The sequence below is a fragment of the Pagrus major genome, chromosome 6 (genome assembly GCF_040436345.1).
Source record: "Pagrus major chromosome 6, Pma_NU_1.0".
Lineage (NCBI taxonomy): Eukaryota > Metazoa > Chordata > Actinopteri > Spariformes > Sparidae > Pagrus > Pagrus major.
The window spans coordinates 26,169,017-26,193,540 of NC_133220.1; the positions used below are offsets into that span (position 1 = coordinate 26,169,017).

General features: G+C 41.5%; 3 protein-coding genes and 2 non-coding genes across 6 annotated transcripts; 4 read left to right on the forward strand and 1 right to left on the reverse strand.

Annotated features, from left to right (window-relative positions):
* On the forward strand, positions 1–11,435 carry LOC140997732 (retinol dehydrogenase 11). Of its 2 annotated transcripts, none has more exons than XM_073467717.1 (6): positions 1–197; positions 4,987–5,226; positions 5,637–5,726; positions 6,778–6,966; positions 7,573–7,682; positions 10,635–11,435. In XM_073467717.1, the coding sequence occupies exons 1-6, from the start codon at positions 41–43 to the stop codon at positions 10,812–10,814; spliced, it is 966 nt and encodes a 321-aa protein (XP_073323818.1). In that variant the 5' UTR covers positions 1–40; the 3' UTR covers positions 10,815–11,435. The 2 variants fall into 2 exon arrangements, with proteins under 2 accessions (XP_073323818.1, XP_073323819.1); XM_073467718.1 differs by having other exon boundaries at positions 182–352.
* mlnl (motilin-like) lies at positions 11,198–17,792 on the reverse strand. Its single transcript, XM_073467721.1, has 6 exons — positions 17,727–17,792; positions 13,421–13,611; positions 12,752–12,882; positions 11,897–11,998; positions 11,508–11,613; positions 11,198–11,325 (listed from the first exon to the last, which is right to left on the reverse strand). Exons 3-6 carry the CDS (start codon positions 12,869–12,871, stop codon positions 11,318–11,320), a joined length of 336 nt encoding a protein of 111 aa, XP_073323822.1. The 5' UTR covers positions 12,872–12,882; positions 13,421–13,611; positions 17,727–17,792; the 3' UTR covers positions 11,198–11,317.
* Positions 17,009–22,873, forward strand: nop56 (NOP56 ribonucleoprotein homolog). Its single transcript, XM_073467716.1, has 12 exons — positions 17,009–17,104; positions 17,783–17,872; positions 17,956–18,070; positions 18,525–18,689; positions 18,937–19,135; positions 19,726–19,913; positions 20,239–20,390; positions 20,607–20,707; positions 21,231–21,379; positions 21,615–21,736; positions 22,008–22,127; positions 22,396–22,873. The coding sequence occupies exons 1-12, from the start codon at positions 17,102–17,104 to the stop codon at positions 22,636–22,638; spliced, it is 1,647 nt and encodes a 548-aa protein (XP_073323817.1). The 5' UTR covers positions 17,009–17,101; the 3' UTR covers positions 22,639–22,873.
* LOC140998913 (small nucleolar RNA SNORA26) lies at positions 20,018–20,147 on the forward strand. The gene has a single exon (XR_012179466.1). It is a non-coding gene; the product is annotated as a small nucleolar RNA SNORA26 (small nucleolar RNA).
* Positions 21,869–21,934, forward strand: LOC140998919 (small nucleolar RNA SNORD57). Its single transcript, XR_012179472.1, has one exon. It is a non-coding gene; the product is annotated as a small nucleolar RNA SNORD57 (small nucleolar RNA).
* Positions 22,874–24,524: the final 1,651 nt, after the last annotated feature.

Genomic DNA, 24,524 nt, shown 5'->3' on the forward strand with positions numbered 1-24,524 from the left:
TGCGTTCCCGTGTCATTCCTCGCTCAGCTCAGACGCAGAGATGTTTGTGTTAGACGTGCTCTGTCACCCGCTGTGGGCTCTGTCCACGGCCCTGCTGGCGATCGTCGTGCGCATACAGAGGAGAGCGCGCTGGGATCCACAAGCCTGCAGCGTGCGCCTCACTGGGAAGACTGCCATAGTGACAGGAGCCAACACAGGTCGGTCACATTCAACCTGTTTCTGACCCATGTGCAGGGGAGACGACCACTGATCTACTGGTATAGGGCTGCTATCACACGCTTTACTGCTCACATGCTCACTTTGGATGTGGCAACAATACTGGAGGTTTGGTGGATTAAAGCTGGCTGTTCATGTAAGTTTTGATATGGCAGTAATAAAGCCCAGTGTGTCCCTGAGTAACAGGCACTCTGGGATTTACAGGACATTGCATAAGGCTACCAGGAAACTTATTCTGAAAGACTTTATAAATAGCCCACGTCCTTAGTGTTAATTGTCACCATGCTTGCGAATGTTTGAGGCAAATAGAAAGTAAAGTAGACCAAAAAAAAAAAAAAAAGGTAGGTCGGTTAACAGTTGTTTAACTTTTCCTGAAGGTTAGTCAGGACTACCAGCCTGCTACTGTAGTGCAGAATAAAACGTTATTTTTCAGGCAACAATATCATAGTAAGAGCAGTTAGAACATATGATAAATAATTATAAAGGTAATAATGGTAATATTGTTAGTAAGAACTGATGTGTATTTATTGAAAAAACTGTGATACATATAGTTAAAAAACATTTTTTTAAAACAGTCATATCTAACAGAGAAATTATTAATCATGAACACAGTATTACACTGTAAACACAGCATCATAAAAGTATAAATTCATCTTAAAAACTCTTAATATCATATTGGAGGTGGTGTGCCGTGGTGGCCTGAAGCTTAGATGAGTGTCCTTGCGTGACTTGAGGGTTGTAACTTCAGTTCCCCTTCCCAGCAGGGTGAATCAGGGTGGAGAAGGTGAAAGGCAGAGCTTGCTCCTTCCTCGTTACCACTGCCGAGGCGCCCCCGAGTGAGGCCCTTAACCCTAATCACTCCTGTGAAGCTGCTCAGCGAGTTCCAACTGTGTGAATGTGATAAGGCTGTTCCTGAAAAGAGAGCAGTGCTCTAAGTGACACTACCCCAAATAATAAAGATTAAAAGAAAAAACATCAAAATGTCGATAAGTTGCCGTGTTGCCTTAAGGAGTGTACACTTAACTTCAAAGTGGGGCTGAAATGTACAATTTCATTTTTGTAATATAAATCTTGAATTTAAAAGAAAAATGATCAAAATTAATTTGATTCCAAAAATGTTTACTGTCTTTCTGCTTTTGTATCACATTCCTAGAGTGATGGCAGGATGTGTGATTAACCAAACAAAATGAGAAAAGAGACAGTAACCTCTGCAGTTACATGTAGATGTACAGCTGTTTCACTTTCTAGATGATATTCAGTTTTTGGCTGTTCATCGGTTTTAATCAGTTTCCATAATATCTACACAAGGTTATGCATGTAAAAATGTAGCTCAGCAGTCATCTGTATCTCACACGTCTGACAGGTTTTTGACCTTCATTTGTAAACTTCATTCCAAAGTTGAGCCTTTACAGCATCAGTGCTGAAGATTCTCCAGAAGTACTGTACAGTACATCAGCAGAAGTCAGTAGACTTATGTTGGTGTGACATTGGGCACTAAGGGGGAAAAAAATCAGGCGGAAGCCGAACAACTCCACCTGGGGACTTGCAACCCCAAGAAATATTTGAAACTCTGATATTGGTTGGGAAATAAATAGAAAAGGACACACGGGCTCGTTATTGAATTGGCAGAGATGTGAGGTAAAGTAAATAAAAGGTTTTATTTTAAACAATCAAAATAATCAACATAAACAGTCAGGGGTTGACAGTGACCAGGGGTGCTACGACTACTCACCTTCAGTGCAGCACAGCAATCCTCACAGCAAAATGGTGCAGTCAGTCAAATGGAAAAATGTAAACAAAACAGCAGTGGATACTGTGCAGCTGACCCACTTATGGCACCAGACATGAACACAGAAAGCACTCTGGTAAGGGGCAAACAGGGATTCCTCACATGGACAGCAGCTGGGACACCAAACACTGCCAGCCACAGAATTTTGCCAGAACGGAATTTGTTGGGGGAGGAGTTGATTCAAGGCTGCATTCACCAACACTACACCTTGCTCTGTATGAGGGGAGTATACCCGACAGCATTGGTAAGACTTACTCAAGTGAGAGAGCAAGGAGCTCACACACAGAGAAAAATAGAGAGATGCTGGCATATGTAACACTGTAGGGAACTACTACCAACTACATGTGTCGGCCCGTCGGACATGGCTTCAAAATAATATTGCGATATTTTTAGGCTATATTGTGATACACAATATATATCTTGATATTTTGAAATCTCCTCAAAAGCACTTAATAAATGCTCGGACTGCGCAACAAAATCAAATACCACAATATTTATTAACAAATACTTCGATATCAATATTGCCACAATATTGTAGGGATGACTATTGGTACTAATACAATGAGATTTTTTAATAAATAATCATCAGTAATGTGGATATAATGGTTTAATTGGTAAAGGCAAGTATTAGAACAAGTAGAACAGTCTGGTAAGTTCAGAAAATAAAATCACTTTAGTGTAAAGCCGCCTTTAAAACCCAGAAAAGACATCACTTATACCATTTCATGATTTAACGACATCTAAAATCTAAATCTACAATACTGATATATTACCCAGCCGTATGTGTAGGCTACCACAGAGGATGACTGGTACCCATTAATGTGGATTGTGATATGGAGTCATTGTATCTCTGCAGTTTGTCTTGTCACTAATAAACTTTACTAACATCTAGAGGATTTTAAGTTGTATGGCATTTGTGTAATGCCAACTGCCCTACACCACACCTTCAACCAAACAAGCCAAACCGATAGCTTAACCTCATGGGTGGAGGTAGTAAGTATGCATTACATTACCGACAAACATTTAAAACTGGTGTAAAACTATGCAGCCCAATGTTGTGTAACAGGTTGGTCAGGCACTGATCTATCTATGATCACTGTTCCACACAGAAGCTGTTTGTCTGGTCTGGATCTAAACAGTCATACCACAGAAGGAACTGTGTGGTTTACATATCTTAGACTGGATACAAATATAATTGTCATTAGCACAAGGCTGCAGTGCATGTTGTGGTATTAACCTCTCTACTTATAAGAAGTGGTGTGTAGTTATATGTAACCGTGCACATTAGTAAAGTCTGCATACACAGCAGTGTAAAGTAGTTTACCCTGATGATGTGTTGATGGTGTGCTGCAGCCCTTTTTCAGCTCCCTGTGGCTGATTTTGTTCATACTATACTGCTCCCTTTTAAACTAATACATAATAACAGCAGAATATGTCCAGGCATGACTCTCATGTATTAGTTCAGTGAATTAAAAGCTATCTCTACTATGTTTGAGATTAACAACATCGATAAAAATTCCAAAGAATTAAAATATTTGTTCCCCATTTAAAATTCCTTGTAAAACACATGGGCAGTGTTGCCAGACTGGGCAGATCCCTTCTAGTAATCCACTTACTGCTGAGCCTATAACAACCCACAACGGTGGGTTAATAATTTCCACACAGCTCAATCAGCTCAAACACATCTAAGAAAAAATACCCTTTTCCAAAGACACTTCCTGTTCTTTTTCTTATCAGCTGCACCACATCTCCTTGTTTCATGGCATGCCAATCCTGCACCCCCCTCACCAAGCAATCACACCACTTCTTGGGAAGGCATGAAGACAGATACTATTGTTAGTTTTACCCGAAACTACAACAAGAAAAAACAGTTTCTCACTTGATTAGTGAAAGATTATATTTTATTGACCAGATTATGAGAGAAGAGTGATCAGGAGTGGTACCCAACACCATAAACATGCCACTGTGTTCTGCTGCCAAATCCTCTTTATACCAATATACTGTATATCTGCTTTGATTTAAACATTAAAGATTTGCCAACAAGATCGTCAGAATGTTTTGGTTTCTTGGATATAGATTATTGTGACACAGCTTATTCATGGTGTTAAAGGAGTCATATTATACTCACTTTCAGCTTCATCATTTTATTTTGGGTCACGACTATAATCAGTTCACATGCTTTAGTCCTCAAAAGACACATCAGTTTTCTCAAACTGTCCAGTGCTGTAGTACTGCCTTTTTAAATTTCAAGATCTTTTACATGCACAAGAACATATACAAACACTGAAGTAAGGGAAATAAACTTTAAGCATAATAGGTCACCTTTAAATTGTATTTTACATATCTCCAAGTTATGAATCTGACAGCAGTTTAGCAGTGAGTAAGAAATGATAATCAGTGAGCTCATGCGGCCAGCTGTTTTCTGTTTTGTTCAAAAAGTTGATGAACGAGAACAATTGGGATCCTCTCTACAAAACCATCTGCACCAGATATTACAGAGCATGTTACATAATTATTCCAACACATCCTATATGGTCACCAGAGAAAAATGGCTCATCAGAACCATAAAAAACACATGGGAACACCCAAACTTCACAAATAGAAGTGAGATTTAAACCAGGAGGTTCTTGTTGTGTTGTTGTTGTTGAGGCCTGTCCCACCCTCATTGCTCAGGTTTTCTTACAAAGCACAGTCAGACACATTGTAATCAACTATACTTTCTTTAATATGTGTAAGTTTCACGAATTCTTCTTATAATTTAATTGATTATGGTTTCAAAGAACTACAGGCTTTGGCTTTTGTGCCACAGACCACATCCCCCAGCTGCAAACTGAAAACAGAGCTTTGCTTTTAGAAGTCGTGATTCACTGCGAAATTCGGTGTATGTGTGTTTCCTCCATTTCACAAAGTCGCCTCTTTTTTATTGCTATGTGCTATATCAAGTAACACAAATTGATTTTTGCTCTCTTCCACTATGCTAGGGATCGGGAAGTTCATCGCCCTGGACTTTGCACGTCGCGGGGCCCGTGTTATCCTGGCCTGTCGGAGCGAGGCCAGGGGGTCAGCAGCGCTTAAAGAGATCAGGGAGAAAACAGGAAACCCTGACGTCCACTTGCGCCTGGTGGACCTGTCCTCTCTGGATTCTGTCAGGGAATTTGCAAAGGGGATTCTTGAGGAGGAGAAAGCTCTCCACATCCTTGTCAACAACGCTGCAGTATCAGGTGACACATGCACAGCAGAAATGTAATCATTTGTTATAAAGCTGCACTGGGCAGTTTTGCATTTTGGGGACCCCAAATAGCAAAGAGATTTAATGGAATTCTGTTAAAAAAAAAAAAAAATTTAAAAAAATCAGTGACTTGGATCATTGTGAAAGAATGTAAAGAACATTAAACAGAACACCCAGTTATTACACATCTGGAACTAACAAGAAAATAAGACCAGATGGCAACAGCAAAGGATTCGTTTCCCAGACTTGACAAACAGAAGGCATTACACAACTTTGAAAAAGGGTTAGTTAGGGAATGCAGTATGTGAGTGACCTACACATGTGTTTGTTATGTGTGCATTTGTATCTAATCTAATTTATGAAATGTAACTTCATCTCACATTTTATAAATCCCACCACCAGGTTTACCCAGGCAGATAACCAAAGATGGGTTGGACATGTCTTTTGCCACGAACGTACTGGGACCATTTCTTCTCACCAACCTGCTGCTGGGTGAGACTCTTATTTAATCTTTAATCCTCCGGACTGGGTTACCGCAGGTGGTTTATTACATCACCTCAGTCAAAAGCACCATCTAAGCTTAATGTAGTGAATGTTTGCCATATGTCCTGATCTTTAAAGTGTCACACAGTATCGGGGGGGGGGGGGGGGGGGGTCTGAAGTAGACACACAGATGATGCAGACACAGATTAAAAAGTTAAAGTTTGAATGACTGTGGGTTGACTTGACTTTTTTATATTGGTGTCACATTGACCCAGGTTGGTTTCACCACCACTGTGGACCCCCGATAGAATAACTGCTACAATGCGGTTGCTAACAGGGATCCTAACATACTGAAATAAACTAAACCATGTAACTATAACACACTTAAAATTACTGAAAACTAAATGATACCATAAAATCAAAGGGTGGTTCTAATGTGTGTGAGTACTTACTGTATGTGGATTGTACCTGGGTCTGTTTGTCATTTTACACAATATGCAAATGAACTGTTACTTTCTTGAAATGATAATAACCTGTTTTATTTCCCCAATGACATTAACAGCATAACCAACTAGAATGGCATACAGTAGAGCGCATACCTCCGCCGAGGCCAACAGTCCTATTGATTTCAATCAGGCCTAATCCAATATCAAACTGGACAGCCTAGTATCACTCTACATTTTGAACCACCCATAACTACTTAACAATAATTTAGGCTCACCAGATCTGAAACAGCCAACCACTAGTACAGCATGTCCATTGTGTTTGACCAAGAATAATAGGTTGATAAAAAGAGAAACAAAGTTACATTAAATACCAAAAATAGCATTGATGCAAAACATAAAAACTCACTATATACAATTTTATATACAACATTTTCTCAGTATACAATAATGCTACAGTTACCTAGATCAGAGCCACCTAAATATGCCTGATTTGTCTCCGTTAAGATCCATGCATTCTCCATTTAAAAAACATCCTGGATCTGTCCAATATTTTGCTTTTCATTTTCTCTCTTTCCTTCTCACCACTCACTGTGCATGTCTCCGTTTCATTTCAGACCTGATCAAGCGTTCGGCTCCGGCCCGTATTGTCAACGTCAGCTCAATGAACCACAAGAAGGGTGAGGTGGACTTTGCTCACTTTCGTGGCGAGAACCTCACTTATTTCATGGATAAAGTCTACAACAACACTAAGCTGCACAATATCATCTGTACCAATGAGCTGGCACGCAGGCTGCAAGGGACAGGTAAAGATTCTTATGATCAGTGGTACAGCTAATGCATGGTCTTTCCTGTTGAATAAGTGCTGCAGAGGATGTAGAAAGCAACGACAATGGATGGATAATGACCTCAAATTTTGATGTCCATTTAGATTAAAAATGCACGTTTTAAAATGCTTTGCAGTCAGCAATGTGGATCAGGAAACAAGATGTCTTGAGGTCCTACCTCTGTTTCTTGAGCACTACCATATGTGACCTATTTTATGAACTTGACCTCCCAAAAGCAGGTTTGTTTGTGCATATCTGTGCTTGCCAGCTCCTGACTCAGTTAATCACACGTCAGGCTTGACAGCATATATCATCTGTTGTATAAAACGGATACATTTTTCAGACTAATGTGATTTGTCCTTTGAACTTATAGTCAGTCCCTACTAAGGACACAGATGAGGTGAATCGAGTATTCTAGCTTTTAGCAAAGCCTTGCAGCTGAAACTAATTTTCTGCTTTCGAGTCATCTGAAAGAGGAAGCCATGGGAACGTCAGCCTTCAAAGACTTGTTGTTGAGACTGGCCTTGAGTTTTTCTGTTTCCATCTGCACTCTGAACATCTGTATCTGTGTTTATGTACACATAGGTGTCACCGCAAACTCCCTGCACCCTGGTGTCGTCATGACCGAAGTGTTGAGACACTATCCATTTATGATTCGTTTTCTTTTCAACCTCATTGGATTTTTCTTTTTCAAGGTGAGTACACTATAAGATTTTACTGAAGAGTCACAGTCCATATAATGTCTCTACCGCTTTGTACTGTCTAGCATGAATATGATTGGCTGCTGCTCAAGAATCCCCCTCCTACACAAATATATACAAATGCACCCTCCCAATTCACTGGAAAGGTCAGGAATTTCACCTACTACGGTGATCACACTGTGCTAGAACAATGAGACGAGAACCTCGCTCCATTCTTAAGTTGCTAGAAACAAGAGAGAGCCAAGATCCAAGTCTGATATGAGTGTATGCAGCTTGCCATGATGCAACATCTGGCTGAAGCATTGTGTCTAATTGTCTGCAGTAAAGATATGATGCTTTGATAATTAGCTTTCACAGCCAGAACACAGGTTCAATGTGCAAAAAACCCGAAGAAAACAAAAGTATTAACAAATGTTCAACAATGGTGGCAATATGAACTAACTATAGAACTTGGTGCAAGTATTCATTGTTAGGAAGCTTTTGTTGTTCAGGAAGGGATTTGTCCAAGACTTCTAGGATCTCATTGCAAGGAAAGTCAGGAATTGTTTTGGTTTTGGCCTTGTTCCCCAGCACAACTTTGTCTCCTTTTATCATTAGAGCCTCAGTTTAAGAAGGCATGAGTATTAGGACAAGCTAAAGAATAAGGCTGTTGATGTTCTGTATTGTTCTAACTGTTTACAACAAATCCCGTGGAAAGATCAAACCAATAGAGCGCCGCAGGAAGTCCTAAAACCGGAAATAGGTTTTTATTTTTAAACTTCTGTTTCCCTCATCTACGAGTCAATGGGTTTTTTTGAATGGGGTTTCGATTAAATGCCTGAAATAAGGTCTGTGGTTAACACAAGCTCAAGAGATTTTCAGCATTTTGTTCTACAACATAAAATAAGCCAGTAAACACCCCAGGTTTGAATCATAACCTGTTTATGAGTCTCAAAAAAGGGCGGTTGCTAACAAGTGGCTAATGAAACTACAAAAAAGTAATCACGTCAAACATGCAGACCTGTCTACTCACTAATCCGTCTTTGGACTTAAATTGCAAAGTGTTGTAACTAACATGACAACTTGTTGATCGATCAATTTACAGTAAAGTGTGTAAAGTATAGCATAGTAAGAAGCTAAGTGTTGGTGGCATTGAAGTGAAGGTTAGCTTTTTACTTCTGGCAATGTGCGTGTTCTTCTGTGAAGATTATCTTGCCGTAGACTTTTTGCAGAGGGAACCAGAGCGATGCTAACTTCCAGGTTAGCCTGCAAAAAAATGTCATCCCTGCAGAACTCTCTGAAGCAACCCTTTGCTAAGTCAACCCAATTTCCAACCCAGCATGTATATAGATGAGTCTTGATTTCAGACAGGAGTAAAGGAAGCCTGGCAGTGGATTATTTTATCCCAGAACTGTCAGTGTTACCTGCTAAAGTTACGGCTGACACTGGCAGATTAAATAAGCCGTAGCAAACTGTGAGATGGTTGAAAACTCAGTCTTTGGCTTAGTTTTCAATGTGTCAAGCTAACTTGTATGAAAATTAGGACGTTTAAAAGTTGTCCTATGTGTATTAAATGTTATAAACATGTTATAATGCCAACTCAGAACTTACCATGTAATGATTTAGGAAAGGCTGAGCTGAATCTAGGCCTATATGTCCAGGCAAATAGTCAGTGATGCTCACGATCTATGTAGAAGAAATAAGGCCTTAATCCTGAAGAGGTCTGTTTCTAACATAACCCAACATAACCATAACCCCAAATAGTAATGTAGCTAATGATGTGCTAACTCTTAGCGAAGAGAAACTAAGTTACTACTGTAGCAGCTAATCAGCAAGGTATGCTGACAATGACATTAACTTATGTCAGTGCAGACAAACATGTTTGAATCATTCCTTGCACTTGTTTAGATTTTGGAAAGATTTAAAGAAATCTGGAAAACTTGCTGCCAGTCCAGCTCCTACTCTAAGAGGCTTCAGTCTGAGGGCCACAGAGCTGTTTTCACTAATTTGTACTGTAACCCCTACAGTTGGGGAGACGATGTTTAAAAAGTACTACAATTCGTACACTGTTTATCTAATGTTGATGTAAATGAATTAAAGCTGACATTCAGATTTATTACAACTTATTTGGGTAGTTTTTGCCATATGTAATATTTCTATCAGTTATAGTAATATCGCACTCAGCAAAGTAATATCTGACATCTGTCACAGCAACATTACTTCAAAGTCAGACAAGGCCAGAATCTTGAGCACTGTAATTGTCAAACAGGTTTAAATGAGTCAACAGTTTAGCCATATCAGCCAACTGATTTTGCTCAGATGTGAAACTGCCTCCAAGCAAAATCCCTCTTTGCACAGGATCAAAATCTAATCTGTGGATTATCTTGAGTCACTGCATCGTGATTTTTAGATAGAGACTTTGCTGTTGAGTTTTTCAAATGTAGTCTTGTGGTGCTTTGAGCAACTGATGTTGCCATGTCCCAGGTCTCAGGCCAAGTTGTAATAAACCCGAACAATCCTTTAGCCCCAATGTTTCGTTTTACATCCAAACCGCTGGCAATGCAACAACAGACTGCGTGTGTGTATTTGACCCAACACATTGTTGTTATGTGTTTATACAAACAGTTTTGTTACCTGGCATCCACTGCTGACAGCCTCATGTAGTGCGTCACATGTAACTAACAACACATATACACACTTTCACATCCATCCATGCAACGTTCATACACTTTCAGATCTGTGGTACATCACAAGTTTTCTTTTCCACTCTCTGAATTCAAACTCTTGACCTGACCTGATCTGATGTGCATATGTGATGTGTATCTGTAGGAGCAGACTATGCTCAACAACTGGTTATACAAGACACACATCAGGGCAGAGATTACACAAACATCCTGTGGATCCATCTGTGTTATCTGGTGACTGTACTCTCACCTTTCCCCTTCACTGTCTTTGTCTCCCTCTCAGTCTTCAGAGGAGGGCGCTGTCAGCTCCATCTACTGTGCGGTATCAGAAGAAATGGAGGGGATAACTGGGAAGTATATTGACAGCGACTGCTCCCTGCTTCTTCCCGCCCCTCTAGCTCGAGACGCTGCCCTCGCAGTCAAGGACTTTGAGATGTGCGAGAGAGTGACATCAAAGCTGTGAAACGACTATCAGGCATATGGAGGCTTGATAACAAAAAAAGGGGTCAGAGTCCACCCTCATATTGCACTGCGTCTTTAAAATCATCAGGTGGAAGAGACATGTTTTTTTAAAGGGACACAAAACTGAATCAAATCTTGCATATTTGTAAAATGATAAAGCTTTGTTGTTCTTCCCTGCATTGATGTGGGTCAGACTTAAATGACTGAAGAAGAAGCTGTCACATCAGCAGTCATGTTGTCTGAGTAATTGTCATTTTGTAAGAAGGTCCTGTGAGGTACGTTATGAGGTATGTTAATGCTGTAAACATTCCTGAGAGAGGTGCTGACATCATGTGGCCGCCTCACACCAACATGCTTCCTCAGAAATGACGACACAGGTTCCAGTAAGTGGCACAATCACTTCCCTTTATTGACTCCATTCATTAAAACACAGCGAAACATGTGAGCATTCAGTGCTTTTTGAAGAATTTGTACAGCGTTTATTCCCTCTTGTCTTCAGGCTCGCTATTTGGCTGCGGAGACAGAGACAGTGAGAGAACAATCAGGTTACCAAATGTGTTTTTAATCACAGCACTATCACTTTTAAGTGTGTCTTTGGATAATAAAAGAAGATGCAAGGCCATGTTGTGTCTCTGCTAAGTCTTTTTCTAATAAATGTGTCTCACTGTATCTTCCACCACTCAAATACTTGTACCTTTCTGACGTTCCTCCACTATTTCATGGATGATCTCTTCGAGCACCGGAGCCACGTGATCCAGTTGTTTGGGTGACAGACGTATGGCAATCTCCACTGTTTTATCCTGAAAAACACACAAAAGAAACGGTAATGGCTTGTATTTAATGACGCCAGTAACAGCAACAATATCGGGGATGAAGGTGGTGTTTTTGTGAGTGTGTACTTGTACTACATAGTAAAGACAGGCACAGGTTCTTTAACCAGCAGAGTGAGGACCTATTTACAAAGTGAGGACATTTTGTTGTTCTCAACTTCACAGGTCTTCACAAGACTTATGCGGTAAATGTACTGGACTTCTGTTGTGTGTGTGTGTGTGTGTGTGTGTGTGTGTGCGCACGTGCACTCACAGGATTTCCACCATGTTCCACTTGAGGAAGCTGTTGAACTGTAACCTCTTCAAACTGACCATCCTCAGATCTAGGCTCCATGTCCTTTCTACCTTCTCGCTCCTGCAGCAAAGACACACAAAACACACATGTTTACACAGCAATAAAGAAAGGATCTCTTCAACCTCCGGACATTCTTTTGTTGAATGAAGTATGAAGAGCCACAATACCGTCATTCATCCCTTATCAATACAGTTTATCAGCTTCTGATTTGGCGCAACAGACAACCTTCACTCGATCTCTGTAACTTTATCATGCAAACGGTGCAAAACTAAAACACCAAACTGCAACATTAATGGGATAATCTTTCCTCTGTTGGATTAAATGGACAAAAGATTTTAAAAATTACTTTATATTGTTCCCTTTTTTGCCACTGGGGCTACAGCTAATGATAATTGTAATTATATAATCATAAGGCAGTTGTTTTATCAACTAAAAGATGAATTGTTTGGTCTATAAAATGTAAAAGAAATACAGAAAAATGACAATTGTCTGACATCTTATCTCATGTCATAAAATTAAAGAAAAAACAAAGAAAAGAAGCAAAATCTCCCAAGTGAGAAGCTGGAACAAAGGAAAGTTTGCCGATTCTGCTTGAAAAATAACTACCTGACAATCAAAATATTTGCTGATTATTTCAGATCTGTTTCTTTACAAACAGTATATTATGCAAGATCACATTACATAATCAAACTGATGTTCACCCAGTAAAGTTACAGGACGAAACTCAAGTTTTCCAACCACACTGGAAAGACATCGGCCAAACTGACTCACTACTTCCGCTGCACGCTGTCCAATCAAACATGAGCTGCTTACCTTCATCAGCATCATCTCCTTTGGGCTGAAGAAGGTGATGTGTCCATCCGTCCTCTCTGCCAGCAGAGCCACCAGGCACGCCAGCACCACGCAACCGGTCACTGCTCCGCGCATGCTCATCCTGCTCTGTCCTGGACACAAACACATACACGCGTGCATAAACACATACTGTACCTAGGTATGCATACAGAACAGTGGAGGCTCATACAAACGTACAGTGGAGTCAGTCATACCACATAAACAGGGGTGAGTGGCACCGAGGCCAGGGAACTTACAACAGTGGGAAAGAGAGGCAACAGTCAAAATAGGTCAGCTTACAGTGTTTGACATGAGGTGGAGTGTGTGTGTGTGTGTGTGTGTGTGTGTGTGTGTGCGAGGAAACAATAAGTGAGTTTAGAGGGAGCAGGGCAGAGGGGATCCCATGTCATTATGCAAGGGTGAGGTTGACAAATAGACAGCAGATAGGGAAAGAGAGAGGTGGGAGGACGAGGGAGAAGCATGGAAGTAAACTGCTCCGCTGACAAGAGAGATAAGAGGCCGGACTTACTTACAACAGCAAGACAGCTCTGTTCACAAACGTAGGAGAATGGAGACGTGGCGACAAAGAGGGGGAAGACAGGAGTTACAGAGAAAAGCTAGAAGAAGCAGAAGAAGCCATGCCCTACTCACGTGCTGTGTCAGCTTTGGTCAGTTGCTGAAGGAAGTGTGCTTTAAGATGAGCAGAGCTGCACCGGTCTGAGTGTCAGCTCGTCACTGCAGTCCGCCTTTATATCAAGCCCTCTCCCGATCCCTGAGCTTTTTACTGTCCTCCCTCACATCCGCTCCTCAACAGCCTCCTTCAATCACTCTTCTCCATGCTCCTGGAAACACACATATTACTCAGGAATCTGGCTTTTTATTGGGGCAGTAAGCTCATCGTGCTGAACATATGTGGGCCTTTGACAAGACTGACAAAATGACATTTTGATGAGCAAACTCGCAGTGTCTGACCATTATTACAGGATGTTCTACGCATACTATAGGTTTGTGTGATTATTTGTCGTTTATGGATGAGCCCCCGTAAAACACAAAGAAATCAGTATTCAGCCTCCTTTATTTCCTCCGTCGAAGAGGTCATGTTTCCACCCCTGTCCATTTGTTGGTTGGTTTGTGAGCAGGATTACACAACAACTACTGAACAGATTTCCACCAAACTTGGATGAAGGATGGGTCTTCACCCAGAATAGACCCCATTAACTTTTGGTGCGGATCCGGGCAAGGGGATGGATCCAGGAAGTTTTTTGTCAATTTCTTTAAAGGGGCACTATGAAGTTTTGAATAGTTACAATATTAATGAGGTAATAATACAAACTCAATTTTTTTTCCATAACTGAATAAACAAGCTGTTCTCAGAGGAAAATAAGGTCCCCAGAACACTGTTTGAATATAAGGTGGCAGGGTCCACCACATATAAACAAAGTGAAACAGTCTGAAACTGTGTTGTCCTTAAAGTTTGTTTATTCTGTTTACTCAGTCATTAAAACAAAGAGAGTTTGTTTATTTAGTTTGTTTAGGCATAAAAAATCAAGTCAATAAAGATCTTTCTCTTGTGATTCCCAAAACTACATAGTGCACCTTTAACATTGAAAGATAGGGTGAATTTAGGTGTAGATGAGTACAATTTGATGCAGATCCTGGATCTGTTGAGGTTAAATTGTGGTCAAGCCGTTATGGGTGGTTTGAATTTTAGAGTGAAACAGGGCTATTGAGTTTGATATTGGATTAGGTTTGATTAAATTAAAGGGGACTGTTGGGCCTTGGCGGAGGGATGTGCTCTACTGAGTGCCATTGTAGTTCATACTTATATTATCACACATGAGGGCGAACAAACAAACACATTTAGAGTAATTCAAAGAAAAGGAAAACAGATAGAGTAGACTTAAAATAGAGTACTGCTAAGTGAGAAGTCCAATCTGTATGTGACTTTCATTTTTTTAGTCACCATGTTAAAAATGGAAAAACATTAATGTGATAAGTGTACTGGACTTCTGTTTTGTGTTTGTGTGTGCGTGCGTGTGTGTGTGTGCATGTGTGTGTGGCAGCCAGGAGAGGAACTGTCCAAAGAGGTCAGTCATAAATTCTTTGCTCCACACTAATATCAAACACCATGTGACATTTATGACATGCCAGTAATTTATTCTGTGTACAAACAGACCAACATGCGTCCGTTCCTTGGAGACCTCCTGACTCCAAAGAACTTTAATGATGCTTTTTGTGGAATCTGACACTTAACAGGTTTCCTGCATGATGGTGAAATGTTCTGGCAGGCCCGGTCAGAGTACTCTGCAGTGGGGGACAATTAAAAATAGTGCCATCGCTGGATCTGGTTTATTACGATTCTAGTACACAAGCACAGCTTTGTTTCTCATCTGTGGCACTTCTGTTAGCAGCACCACATTTTTCCATCACCTATGCTTCTGTTATGTTCTGCCTGCCTGTATTTTGCACGTACTAAAATAATTATATTTATACTTTTACCTTAAAGTCAGTGTTGTATTTCAAACTCAGTTGGAGCACAAACCCAGAATCACTGCACTTACTGTTTACTGCTCACTGTGCTGACTGAGTACTGCACTTGCTTTGGATTTCCACTTAAAGGATGAGCCTAACACTAGTCTTCATTTTACATCAAATTCACAAATCTCCTAAAAAACTAAACCCGACAAAGAATAGTAGGAATATGTATCGTCTGTGTAGCCAAAACCTGATATAGTTAAATGCGTTATGTGTGTTGAATTATTTATAACCAACTGATGAGTCGATTGACAGAAAATTCATCTGGGACTATTTTGATATTTTATAGAAGATTGAATCATTTTACATAAGAAATGCCAATTATTCACTGGTTCCACCTTAAAAAAATGTGAGAATATGCGCTGATTTTATTGTCTGCAATGATAGTGAATAGAATATCTTCAGGTTTTGGGCTGTTCGTAAGACAAAAAAAGACATCTGTCACATTGGACTAAAGATATTGTAATGGCCTTTTTTAGGCATTTAATGGCATTTGATAGACTAAAAGAAGACTTCAACAAATATAATCAGCACATTAAAGGATAACTCAAATTCATCTACCTACCCCATGTCTATAGAAAGTCAGGAGAAGTTTCACAATCCACAAAACATTTCTGGAGCTCCACAGCAAAACAGCGTTGCAGCATTCTCCTAAACAACTGAAGTAGTTGGGGACTTGTTTTAACACGTAAAGTTGAGTTCATGCACCCACTTTAGATGGGGTTCGTGTTAATGCCATTAGGTCAGCAGCAACACTGAAGATTTTCATATCACTTTGTGATTTCGGGGCTTGCAGAGACTTTGGGGGGGGGGCATGTTATGTTTGTTTTTTAATATTTTAAACCAAGTCCCCATCTACTTCAGTTGTTTAGCAGAATGGATCCATATCCTTCATACATTGTTCTTTTTTCTACATATTTCTCCTTTTATCGCACCATGCACTTGATTTTATGCACCATGCACTTGATTGTATGTATTCTTGTATGTATTCTATTCTTGTAAAGTGTCTTTGAGAGTTTTTAAAAGCGCTGTACAAATAAAATGTATTATTATTATTATTATTATTAGAATGCTGCAAAGCTGCTTTGCTGTGAAGCTCTGGAAATGATTTGAAGACTACAACACGTTACCTGACTTACCATCACATAAGGGTGAGTAGATAATGAATGAATTTTCATTTTGGGTGCACTTATCCTTCGACTCAACCCTAAAACCCCACTAGAACTCTATTGTGTATTACTCTGTGACTGCTAGTTCCCAACAAATACACCGTTTACTAATGTTTATCCGTGTTTACTCAAATCTACAGAGCCCAGCTCTTTTAGATAATGACCTCATGTTTATAAAAGATGACATCATGTATTTGTGACCCACACTGGGCTACATGTAACTATGACAGGCTTTGGACCATGGGGTGACTGGTCAGACCTGTTGAGTGAAAACACCTGTGTGGGTCTTCAAATCTTGTATAACTTCAGTATGGGCTGCAGGTGGAGTGCCACAGACCAGGTAGAGAAGAGAGGAAGGAATAATATTTAGAAATGCTGTGACACACTGTTGGTTTGGGGTTTTTTCGTGGAATTTTATCCTCTAATATTGTATTTTTCATTTGGAAAGTGTCATTCTGCTCTGCAGCCAGCAGGTGGAGTGAGCTAGGCCAGGTCTCGCGGTGTCAGGCCGGTATCGCGGTACTTGGGTCATGTGGTATTCTGCTGAAACGTGTTGACGCCGTCTTTTTCCCGAGGTGAAGGAGCGGAGCAGACACGCACTGCGTGCTGCTGCAGATATTTACTAGTCATGGTAAGAGAAGTGCTGCTTGGGTGTAATTTCAAAGTTTTTCTATGTAGGATTCAGTTGAAGGCACTTTTTAGACTACAAACGCTTTTAAATCAGTTTTATTTTTTTCAGATATTCCCTGTTGTTCAGTTGAAGGCCTCGACATGAGTTGAGCAGTTAGCCTCCCATGTGGCTAACATTAGCTTTTACATGCGTATTTTAACTTAACTACTTTGACTACCACTGCAGTAACTTTTACGTATGCAGCTGTGTAACTCGCAGTCGTGCAGGTTAACCCAGCGAGTCGCGCTTTTAGCAGCTGTACATTAGTTTCTGAGTAGTTTGTAGTGTTAGCAGAACTGCTAGCTTAAATTAGCTTCCTGGCACTTACCCGTCGGGCCCAAGTCAACACGTGGGCTCATCTGACGACAACGTGGCTGCGTATTAACGTAACTCACGGCAAATTTTGGACATTACGCTCCGATAGGAATCAGTGCTTAGTTATATTCAACTTTATTATATTTTATTGCATTTTTGACAAAAGTCGAGTTAGATACGATGCTACCAGAAACGACGTGCCTCAGTGGTTACCACGTGCAGTCCGGCAGACACATGTTACATCGGTTACCGTAACAGTTTGTATTACCTTATGTCAGTAGTTGTCTGGTTTGCTCCTTAATCCAACGCTTTCATCCCCCTCAGGTGCTGCTGCACGTGTTGTTCGAGCATGCGGCAGGCTACGCGCTGTTCGCCGTCAAAGAGGTGGAGGAGATCGGCATGCTGCTGCCTCAGGTGGGTCTTCTGTCCTCGCTCCTATCTGCAGTTTTAATCTGTTATCCAGATGGAGTAGAGATAACGATATGTGTGTGTTTCAGGTGGAGGAGAGCGTGCTGAGCATCGGAAAGTTTAACAGCATGGTGAGCCTGGCTGCCTTCTTCCCCTTCAAGTCGGCCCAGGCTGCTCTGGAGAACATGAACGCCATCTCTGAAGGCAAGTGGGCTTCCTGCGGTTTTTTGTAATGTGTTGGTGTCCTCAGTTGTAATGATGTTTCCTAAATCTGTCAATCCACTGAGTTACTGTGCTGACAGCCTAATATCAATCCTGAACATCTGAGGAAAGCCCTTTTGAAATGCAGCAATGGGTTGAATATGTGGAGTGGGAAAATGATCCAAATTTAGTGCTTTGACACACAATTGTGTAAAGTTTAGTAGAATTAGCCAACATGGTTTCTTTTTAAATGCCTCTAGCCTGACATGAACTGAGGTTAAATCACTTTAATGGCCAAAGTCAGACCATACAATGGCTAGATTGATGAAATATAGTTTAAAATCACTAGCACAGTTTGACATGGTTTTTCCCTCCCAAGACTGCTGTACTGCACAATCTAAGCTTTATTCCAACAAAGTGCATACAGATCAATGAAGAATCTTCTCTGTCCTCGCAGGTGTGGTCCATGCTGACCTGAAGTTGTTCCTTGAGACTAACCTTCCCCTCTCTGGGAAAAAGAAGGCAGTGTTGGGGGTTTCAGATGCCAAGATCGGAGCAGCGTTACAAGAAGAATTTACCCTGTCCATCCAGACTGGTGGGGTGGTGACAGAGATAACCCGAGGTGAGGAAAGGCATGCATGTTTGACTATTAAGAAGTGTGGAACAAGAAGTTTGTCACTGGAGCACAACACTAAACCTGAGGAATCATAGCCTTTTAGAAATGATGTGGCCTGTTGTGATGTCATCTTATTGTGCTGAAGCTCATGAAGGTTTATACTGAAAATCTGAACAGCCACCAGTCACATGCTGCTCTGCTACTGTCCACTTAACTCCAACAAACCCCCTTTATCTGTTGTCTGTCCTGTCAGGTTTGCGTCTGCACTTCCACTCCCTGGTGAAGGGTCTCACAGCCCTGGCCGCCTCCAAGGCCCAGCTGGGTCTTGGCCACAGTTACTCCAGAGCCAAAGTAAAGTTTAATGTCAACAGAGCCGACAACATGATCATCCAGTCGATCGCTCTGCTGGATCAGCTGGACAAAGACATCAACACTTTCTCCATGCGTGTCCGGTAGGGTTCCCCTCATCATGCACCTAACTACAGATGTTTGTTGGAGGGGAAATGTGTCATGTGACTTTGCATATTGTGGTTTTCAGTGCTTGTGCGTGGTTTGAGTTTGGCTCTCGCATCCTGTGTTGCATGGCAGTGATGTGGTTCTGATTCCTGTGAGAACATCAGTAACACTGACACTCGCAGGTCTCAGCAGCTTGCACTTTGTACTGGCTTGTCAAGTTTCAGTATTTTGGGCCCTTAAACGGTGAGACATTCGTTTGTCTTAACTGTTTGTTTTGTAATGCAGTCAGTAACCTGTCTGTGTTTTGGCTTTTCTTTGAAGTGTTTTCTGTTGGTCAAGCGTCCACCATTTTGGAGTATCCTCCTAATGCTTACCACAGACAGTACACTATAAAGTGCTGGCTGTATAGAAACAGGAGGGACATCGACCTCTCCTCTCACATCTGCTCTGCCAGCTGTTGTCTGGTGGGACAATGTTGTTGGGTGAGACATCACTGCCATTGACTCACATGTTCAACCACGCCACTGATTTGTGTTGCGATTACACATAGGCTTCACTTTTCTAACAATCTTTGTTCTGTGTGCAGTGAGTGGTACGGCTACCACTTCCCAGAGCTGGTTAAGATCGTGCCAGACAACTCGATGTACTGCCGCCTGGCTCAGCTCATCGGAAACAGGAAGGAGCTGTCGGAGGAGAGTCTGGAGAGCCTGGAGGAGGTGGTGATGGACAGTGCCAAAGCTCAGGCCATCCTGGATGCATCTCGCTCCTCCATGGGTCAGCAGAAGCAAATCTTTTCATTCAGACATGAAATATTTGTAAAAACACATTTCTCATTCTCTTTGCATAGCTTTGACAACTGTGACCAACAACAATATCCATTGCCCCCTTTTTGCTCATCTTGGACCAATAATTGTCCATGGTGATAACACAGGGGGGCAGACTAGCTCTCTCATAAACCTGTAGTGAAGGCACAAATCCTCACTGCGGATCCTGTCGGGAGAAACAAACACACATTGCATTTAAGATTTAGTGAATTTATAATTTGATATGCGAGTGGTAGTCTCCCTCTGCTCAACACCTTTTCCTGTTCAATTTCCAGGTATGGACATCTCTCCCATCGATCTGATCAACATAGAGAGATTCTCCAATCGTGTTGTGTCTCTGGCTGAATATAGGCTGGAGCTGCAGGAGTACCTCCGCTCCAAGATGAGCCAGGTGGCTCCAAACCTGGCTGCTTTAATCGGAGAAGTGGTAAATAAAAGTTCAAGTTGTTCCTTCTATTCTCATAAATGGGACCAGTGATGTTATACCAAAATCTGTCAATCCACTGAATCAATGTGATGATAAACCTATCCGGTTGCTGATGGTCCTCAAAGAATGTAAAGTGAAAAAATTGAATCTATTAAGGCCCACCGCTATGAGTATTTTAGTCAGTGCGACTGACCTTTCTTTTTCCTATTCCTTTAGGTGGGAGCTCGTCTGATCTCGCATGCTGGCAGTCTCACCAACCTGGCCAAGTACCCGGCTTCCACCGTTCAGATCCTTGGAGCAGAGAAGGCCCTGTTCAGGTACTGGGGCACCCCCTCCCTGCTGGGGAAAGTGGTTGCAGTGATGGCAGGGCTGGGCTGGAGCAGAGCAGGGTGACTGGAGGAGACGCAACTCTGAAGTCTCCTCTGGAGTGATCCCTCTCGCCCTAACGCACCCCCACAGTCTGAGCAGCCACTCACAGCACTGAGGTAGAAAATCTGAAAAGCTAGTTTTTCCTCATGTTCAGTAGTTTTTCCACCAGGGGGAGACATTCAGTCACTGTTAGAAGTGCTGGCACAGAACACCATAGTTAACCCTTTTTTAAAGCATAATTTAAACCCATAAGAAAACAGCTTTGCCTGACTGGATTTTTCAGTCCTTTGGTTTCTGTGTCCAAACATTGCACTTACATCCCTTGTTTAAAAAAAAGCTTTTGTCAGTAGCACAGATGCACTTTTTGACATAGGCTCAGACTTCCCCTCATGTCTTTTTTTTTTTTAATAACGTTTCATTGTTTCTTCAACTGTACATCTTGAATGTGAAATTAGTTGTATCTTCACACAGAGCCCTAAAGACTCGTGGCAACACCCCCAAGTATGGTCTCATCTTCCACTCGACCTTCATCGGACGTGCTGCAGCCAAGAACAAAGGCAGAATCTCCAGATATCTGGCAAACAAGTGCACAATCGCCTCACGCATTGACTGTTTCTCTGGTGAGTGATCACACTGTATGGTGTAATGCTGTCATAGCATACATTTCCCTCGGGATCAATACAGTATTTAATGTGGCATAACTGCAGTGATGCTCATATTTTTCGTCAACAGCATTCATCCCTCGGGTTGATGTTGATAAGCTAATTTCTGAGCAAAGCCACATGTCAAGGTGCTGTGAAGCCTGCTGTAACCTGCTGGCTCTGTGGTTGATTTTTATTGTTGGCTGTCTTACAGAGGTTCCCACAAGTGTGTTTGGAGACAAGCTGCGTGGGCAGGTGGAAGAGCGACTGTCTTTCTATGAGACGGGCGATGTGCCACGGAAGAATGTAGATGTTATGAAAGAGGCTGTGAAAGAGGTGAGCTCAACGAGAATAAATGAAGACGGCGTGTGCGACGCTGGTTGGTATACTCAGCAGGACAAGGATCTGTTGTCTGTTAAAGTGAATTTGTTTGTGAATGCTCCTATGATACATTCAAAATCTTATTGCTGTGAATGATGACAAGTCTTTCCCTGACTTCCCTGAGGGTAAACACTGATTTAATGAGCCTGACGCAGCATTATCATTCCTCAGAGAAACCTGCTGGTTTCCCCCTGACTGTAATTAACATGTCCCCCTCTCCTCCCAGGCTACTGATGTTGCATCTGAGATCAAGAGGAAGCTAGACAAGAAGGAAAAGAAGCGCAAGAAGAAGGAAAAGAAGTTGGCAGAGCTGGAAGCAAATGGTGAAACCAACGGTGAAGCTGAGGTGAGCCTTGTTTTTTTTTAGTCTGGCCGCATGTTTTGATTTGAGATTTGACCCTAACGTGGTCCTGTCTCAGTGTACGACATGCTATATCAGCCTGACTCCGAACCATTGGCTGGTCCCAAACAGTGGACTTGATCACTGAAGTGAGTCAGACATTGCAGTCCCAAGCACACAAAGGATATATTATACTTTACATCTAGCTTGGAGTGCAGTCGTCCATGTTGTCTCTTACCCTTCTCTGAACATGTTTTCTTTAACTTGGTTGCAGGTGGAGAATGGAGAAGCGGACACCCCTGTAGTGAAGAAGAAAAAGAAGAAACAAGCAGCCGAGGAGATGGAGGTCGAAGCAGAGGAGGCCCCTGCTCCGGAGAACGGAGCAGAGGAAACTCCAGGGAAGAAGAAAAAGAAGCGAAAGGCCGAGGCTGTGGACGAAGAGCCAGCAGAAGAGGTCCCAGAAACGCCCGTGTCTGAGAAGAAAAAGAAAAAGAAGAAAAAGGAGGCTGGAGACTAGACAATATGGCCAAAGACTGAATCTTTATTTTTTTTGTGTACAGTATGTTTGTTTTACTTTTAACCATTTCATATTAGCAGCTTCATGTTGTACGGTCTTGTTTTTTTTTGTTTTGTTAACCTCAAAGCAGGTTAGACTGCAAAGAAATGTATATAACTGTGCCTTGAAGTCGATGAACTTCTGTCTTTACCTTCTGTAAATAAATTGTAAGTTACACCTTTTTGAGGTAAACGCATCTGGTCTGTCGTGTTTACATGTGAAAGGATCACTGAGGCTGTAGGCTTGTGTTGACTAAAGGTCAATTGGTGTCTGTTTTTATGACGCATAATTTGACTGGTGCATTAACACTTTGAGCTATTACCTGGCCTTTGTACTTCACTCCACATATCATGCACTTGTCACTATATTGAAGACCTGAAATGGTTTGACTGGCCCTCATGGGAGATGTACATCGTGCTTTGTGTGGACAAAAGAGGATGGAAACTGGGTTGGGTCAGGCTATGGCAGGGAGATTACTTCAAAACAGCAATAAGATGATGCAGCACTGAAAAGAGCAGGTGAGCTCTAAAGCCATTTTTTTTTTTTTTTTTTTTTTTTTGTGTGTGTGTGTGTGTGTGTGTGCAAGCTAACTGAAACGGCCACTAATTGTGTAAGAAGTGCTTAAGTTCTTCATGCAGGCATGTTGACTTGACCAAACGGATCTCGGTGCTTTGAGTTCTGAGGCTGATGTTCCAACTTGTTGACTCACTTGTGTAGGATGCTGGGAATGCATAACCTCCGCTATAAATTAAAATGTTGATTTGCTTTATTGAAGTCATGTCATTTACCTGCATCCTGGACCATGCACACCCAAATGGATTGCAGCATGTGTTCATGTTAGCCAAACCTTTTCTCTTAGAGGCTAAAAAACCTGTTGTATTGGTACGATGCTAAATGGTACAAGAATCCCAAGCTGACGGACCAAAAAGTGCACAAAGTGTCACTCGGCTAGCCATGCTCAGATTGTGAGAACTAATAATTACGGGTTCTGCTTATTTACTTATTTAATATTTATTGCTATAAAGATCTGGCAGGCCAAACCTTTGACAGAATCATAGGGTGGGCCAACTTAAGCACACAGAGCAGTCCTGTTATCCAAGTTTCTCTGTTCTCTGTTTTGGTTATTGCATGTTTTCCCTCTTCTTACGGGAGCCCTAAAGGGCCATGCATTCATACATTTTATTTCCTCTGTTTTCCCGTGATAACGAGTTAATTTCATTTGTTTTCTCGAGATCTCGAGTTATTATCTCGAAATAACAGCTGCCGTTTTCCCGAGATAATGGGATAATTTTCTCGAGATCTCGAGATAACGAAACTTTGTTTTCCCGAGATAACGATATAATTAATTCGAGATCTCGAGATAATGACTGTGATATGGTAGGCCTGAGATTATGGAGACGCCCGGGACCTCGTAGCTGGTCAGCTATGTAGTTAACGACGACATCAGGCTCACTTAGATTGCGCCGCCGATATAGCTGAAGCCTTTTTAGATTACGCACACTAATGTGTATATTATCTGTAATAGCAAGGCATAATGCTATTTCAGCCTGTGTCAGGCCTTGATTGAAAAGATATGTGACGCGGTGATCTATATGCTCCTGCTCCTCTGACATTGCTACACTGAATGATGTTTCCTGCAATGATTTAATATACTACACTATCGTTTTGTTTTCTCAAGATCTCAAATTAATTATATCATTTTCTCGGGAAAACAAAGTTTTGTTATCTCGAGATCTCGAGAAAATTATCCCGTTATCTCGGGAAAATGGCAGTTATTTCAAGATAATAACTCGAGATCTCGAGAAAATTATCCCGTTATCACGTGAAAATGGCAGTTGTTATTTCGA

What these genes read in the sequence shown, in the direction of transcription:
- LOC140997732 (XM_073467717.1), top strand. Translation starts at nt 41, where the DNA reads ATGTTTGTGTTAGACGTGCTCTGTCACCCGCTGTGGGCTCTGTCCACG. An exon ending in AGTGACAGGAGCCAACACAG is followed by an intron (nt 198 to 4,986) that starts GTCGGTCACATT and finishes CCACTATGCTAG; the next exon opens with GGATCGGGAAGTTCATCGCC. An exon ending in CAACAACGCTGCAGTATCAG is followed by an intron (nt 5,227 to 5,636) that starts GTGACACATGCA and finishes TCCCACCACCAG; the next exon opens with GTTTACCCAGGCAGATAACC.
- mlnl (XM_073467721.1), bottom strand. Translation starts at nt 12,871, where the DNA reads ATGAGCATGCGCGGAGCAGTGACCGGTTGCGTGGTGCTGGCGTGCCTG. An exon ending in AGGAGATGATGCTGATGAAG is followed by an intron (nt 11,999 to 12,751) that starts GTAAGCAGCTCA and finishes TCTTTGCTGCAG; the next exon opens with GAGCGAGAAGGTAGAAAGGA. An exon ending in TGGAACATGGTGGAAATCCT is followed by an intron (nt 11,614 to 11,896) that starts GTGAGTGCACGT and finishes TGTGTTTTTCAG; the next exon opens with GATAAAACAGTGGAGATTGC.
- nop56 (XM_073467716.1), top strand. An exon ending in CATGAACGCCATCTCTGAAG is followed by an intron (nt 18,071 to 18,524) that starts GCAAGTGGGCTT and finishes CTGTCCTCGCAG; the next exon opens with GTGTGGTCCATGCTGACCTG. An exon ending in CTGCTTTAATCGGAGAAGTG is followed by an intron (nt 20,391 to 20,606) that starts GTAAATAAAAGT and finishes CTATTCCTTTAG; the next exon opens with GTGGGAGCTCGTCTGATCTC.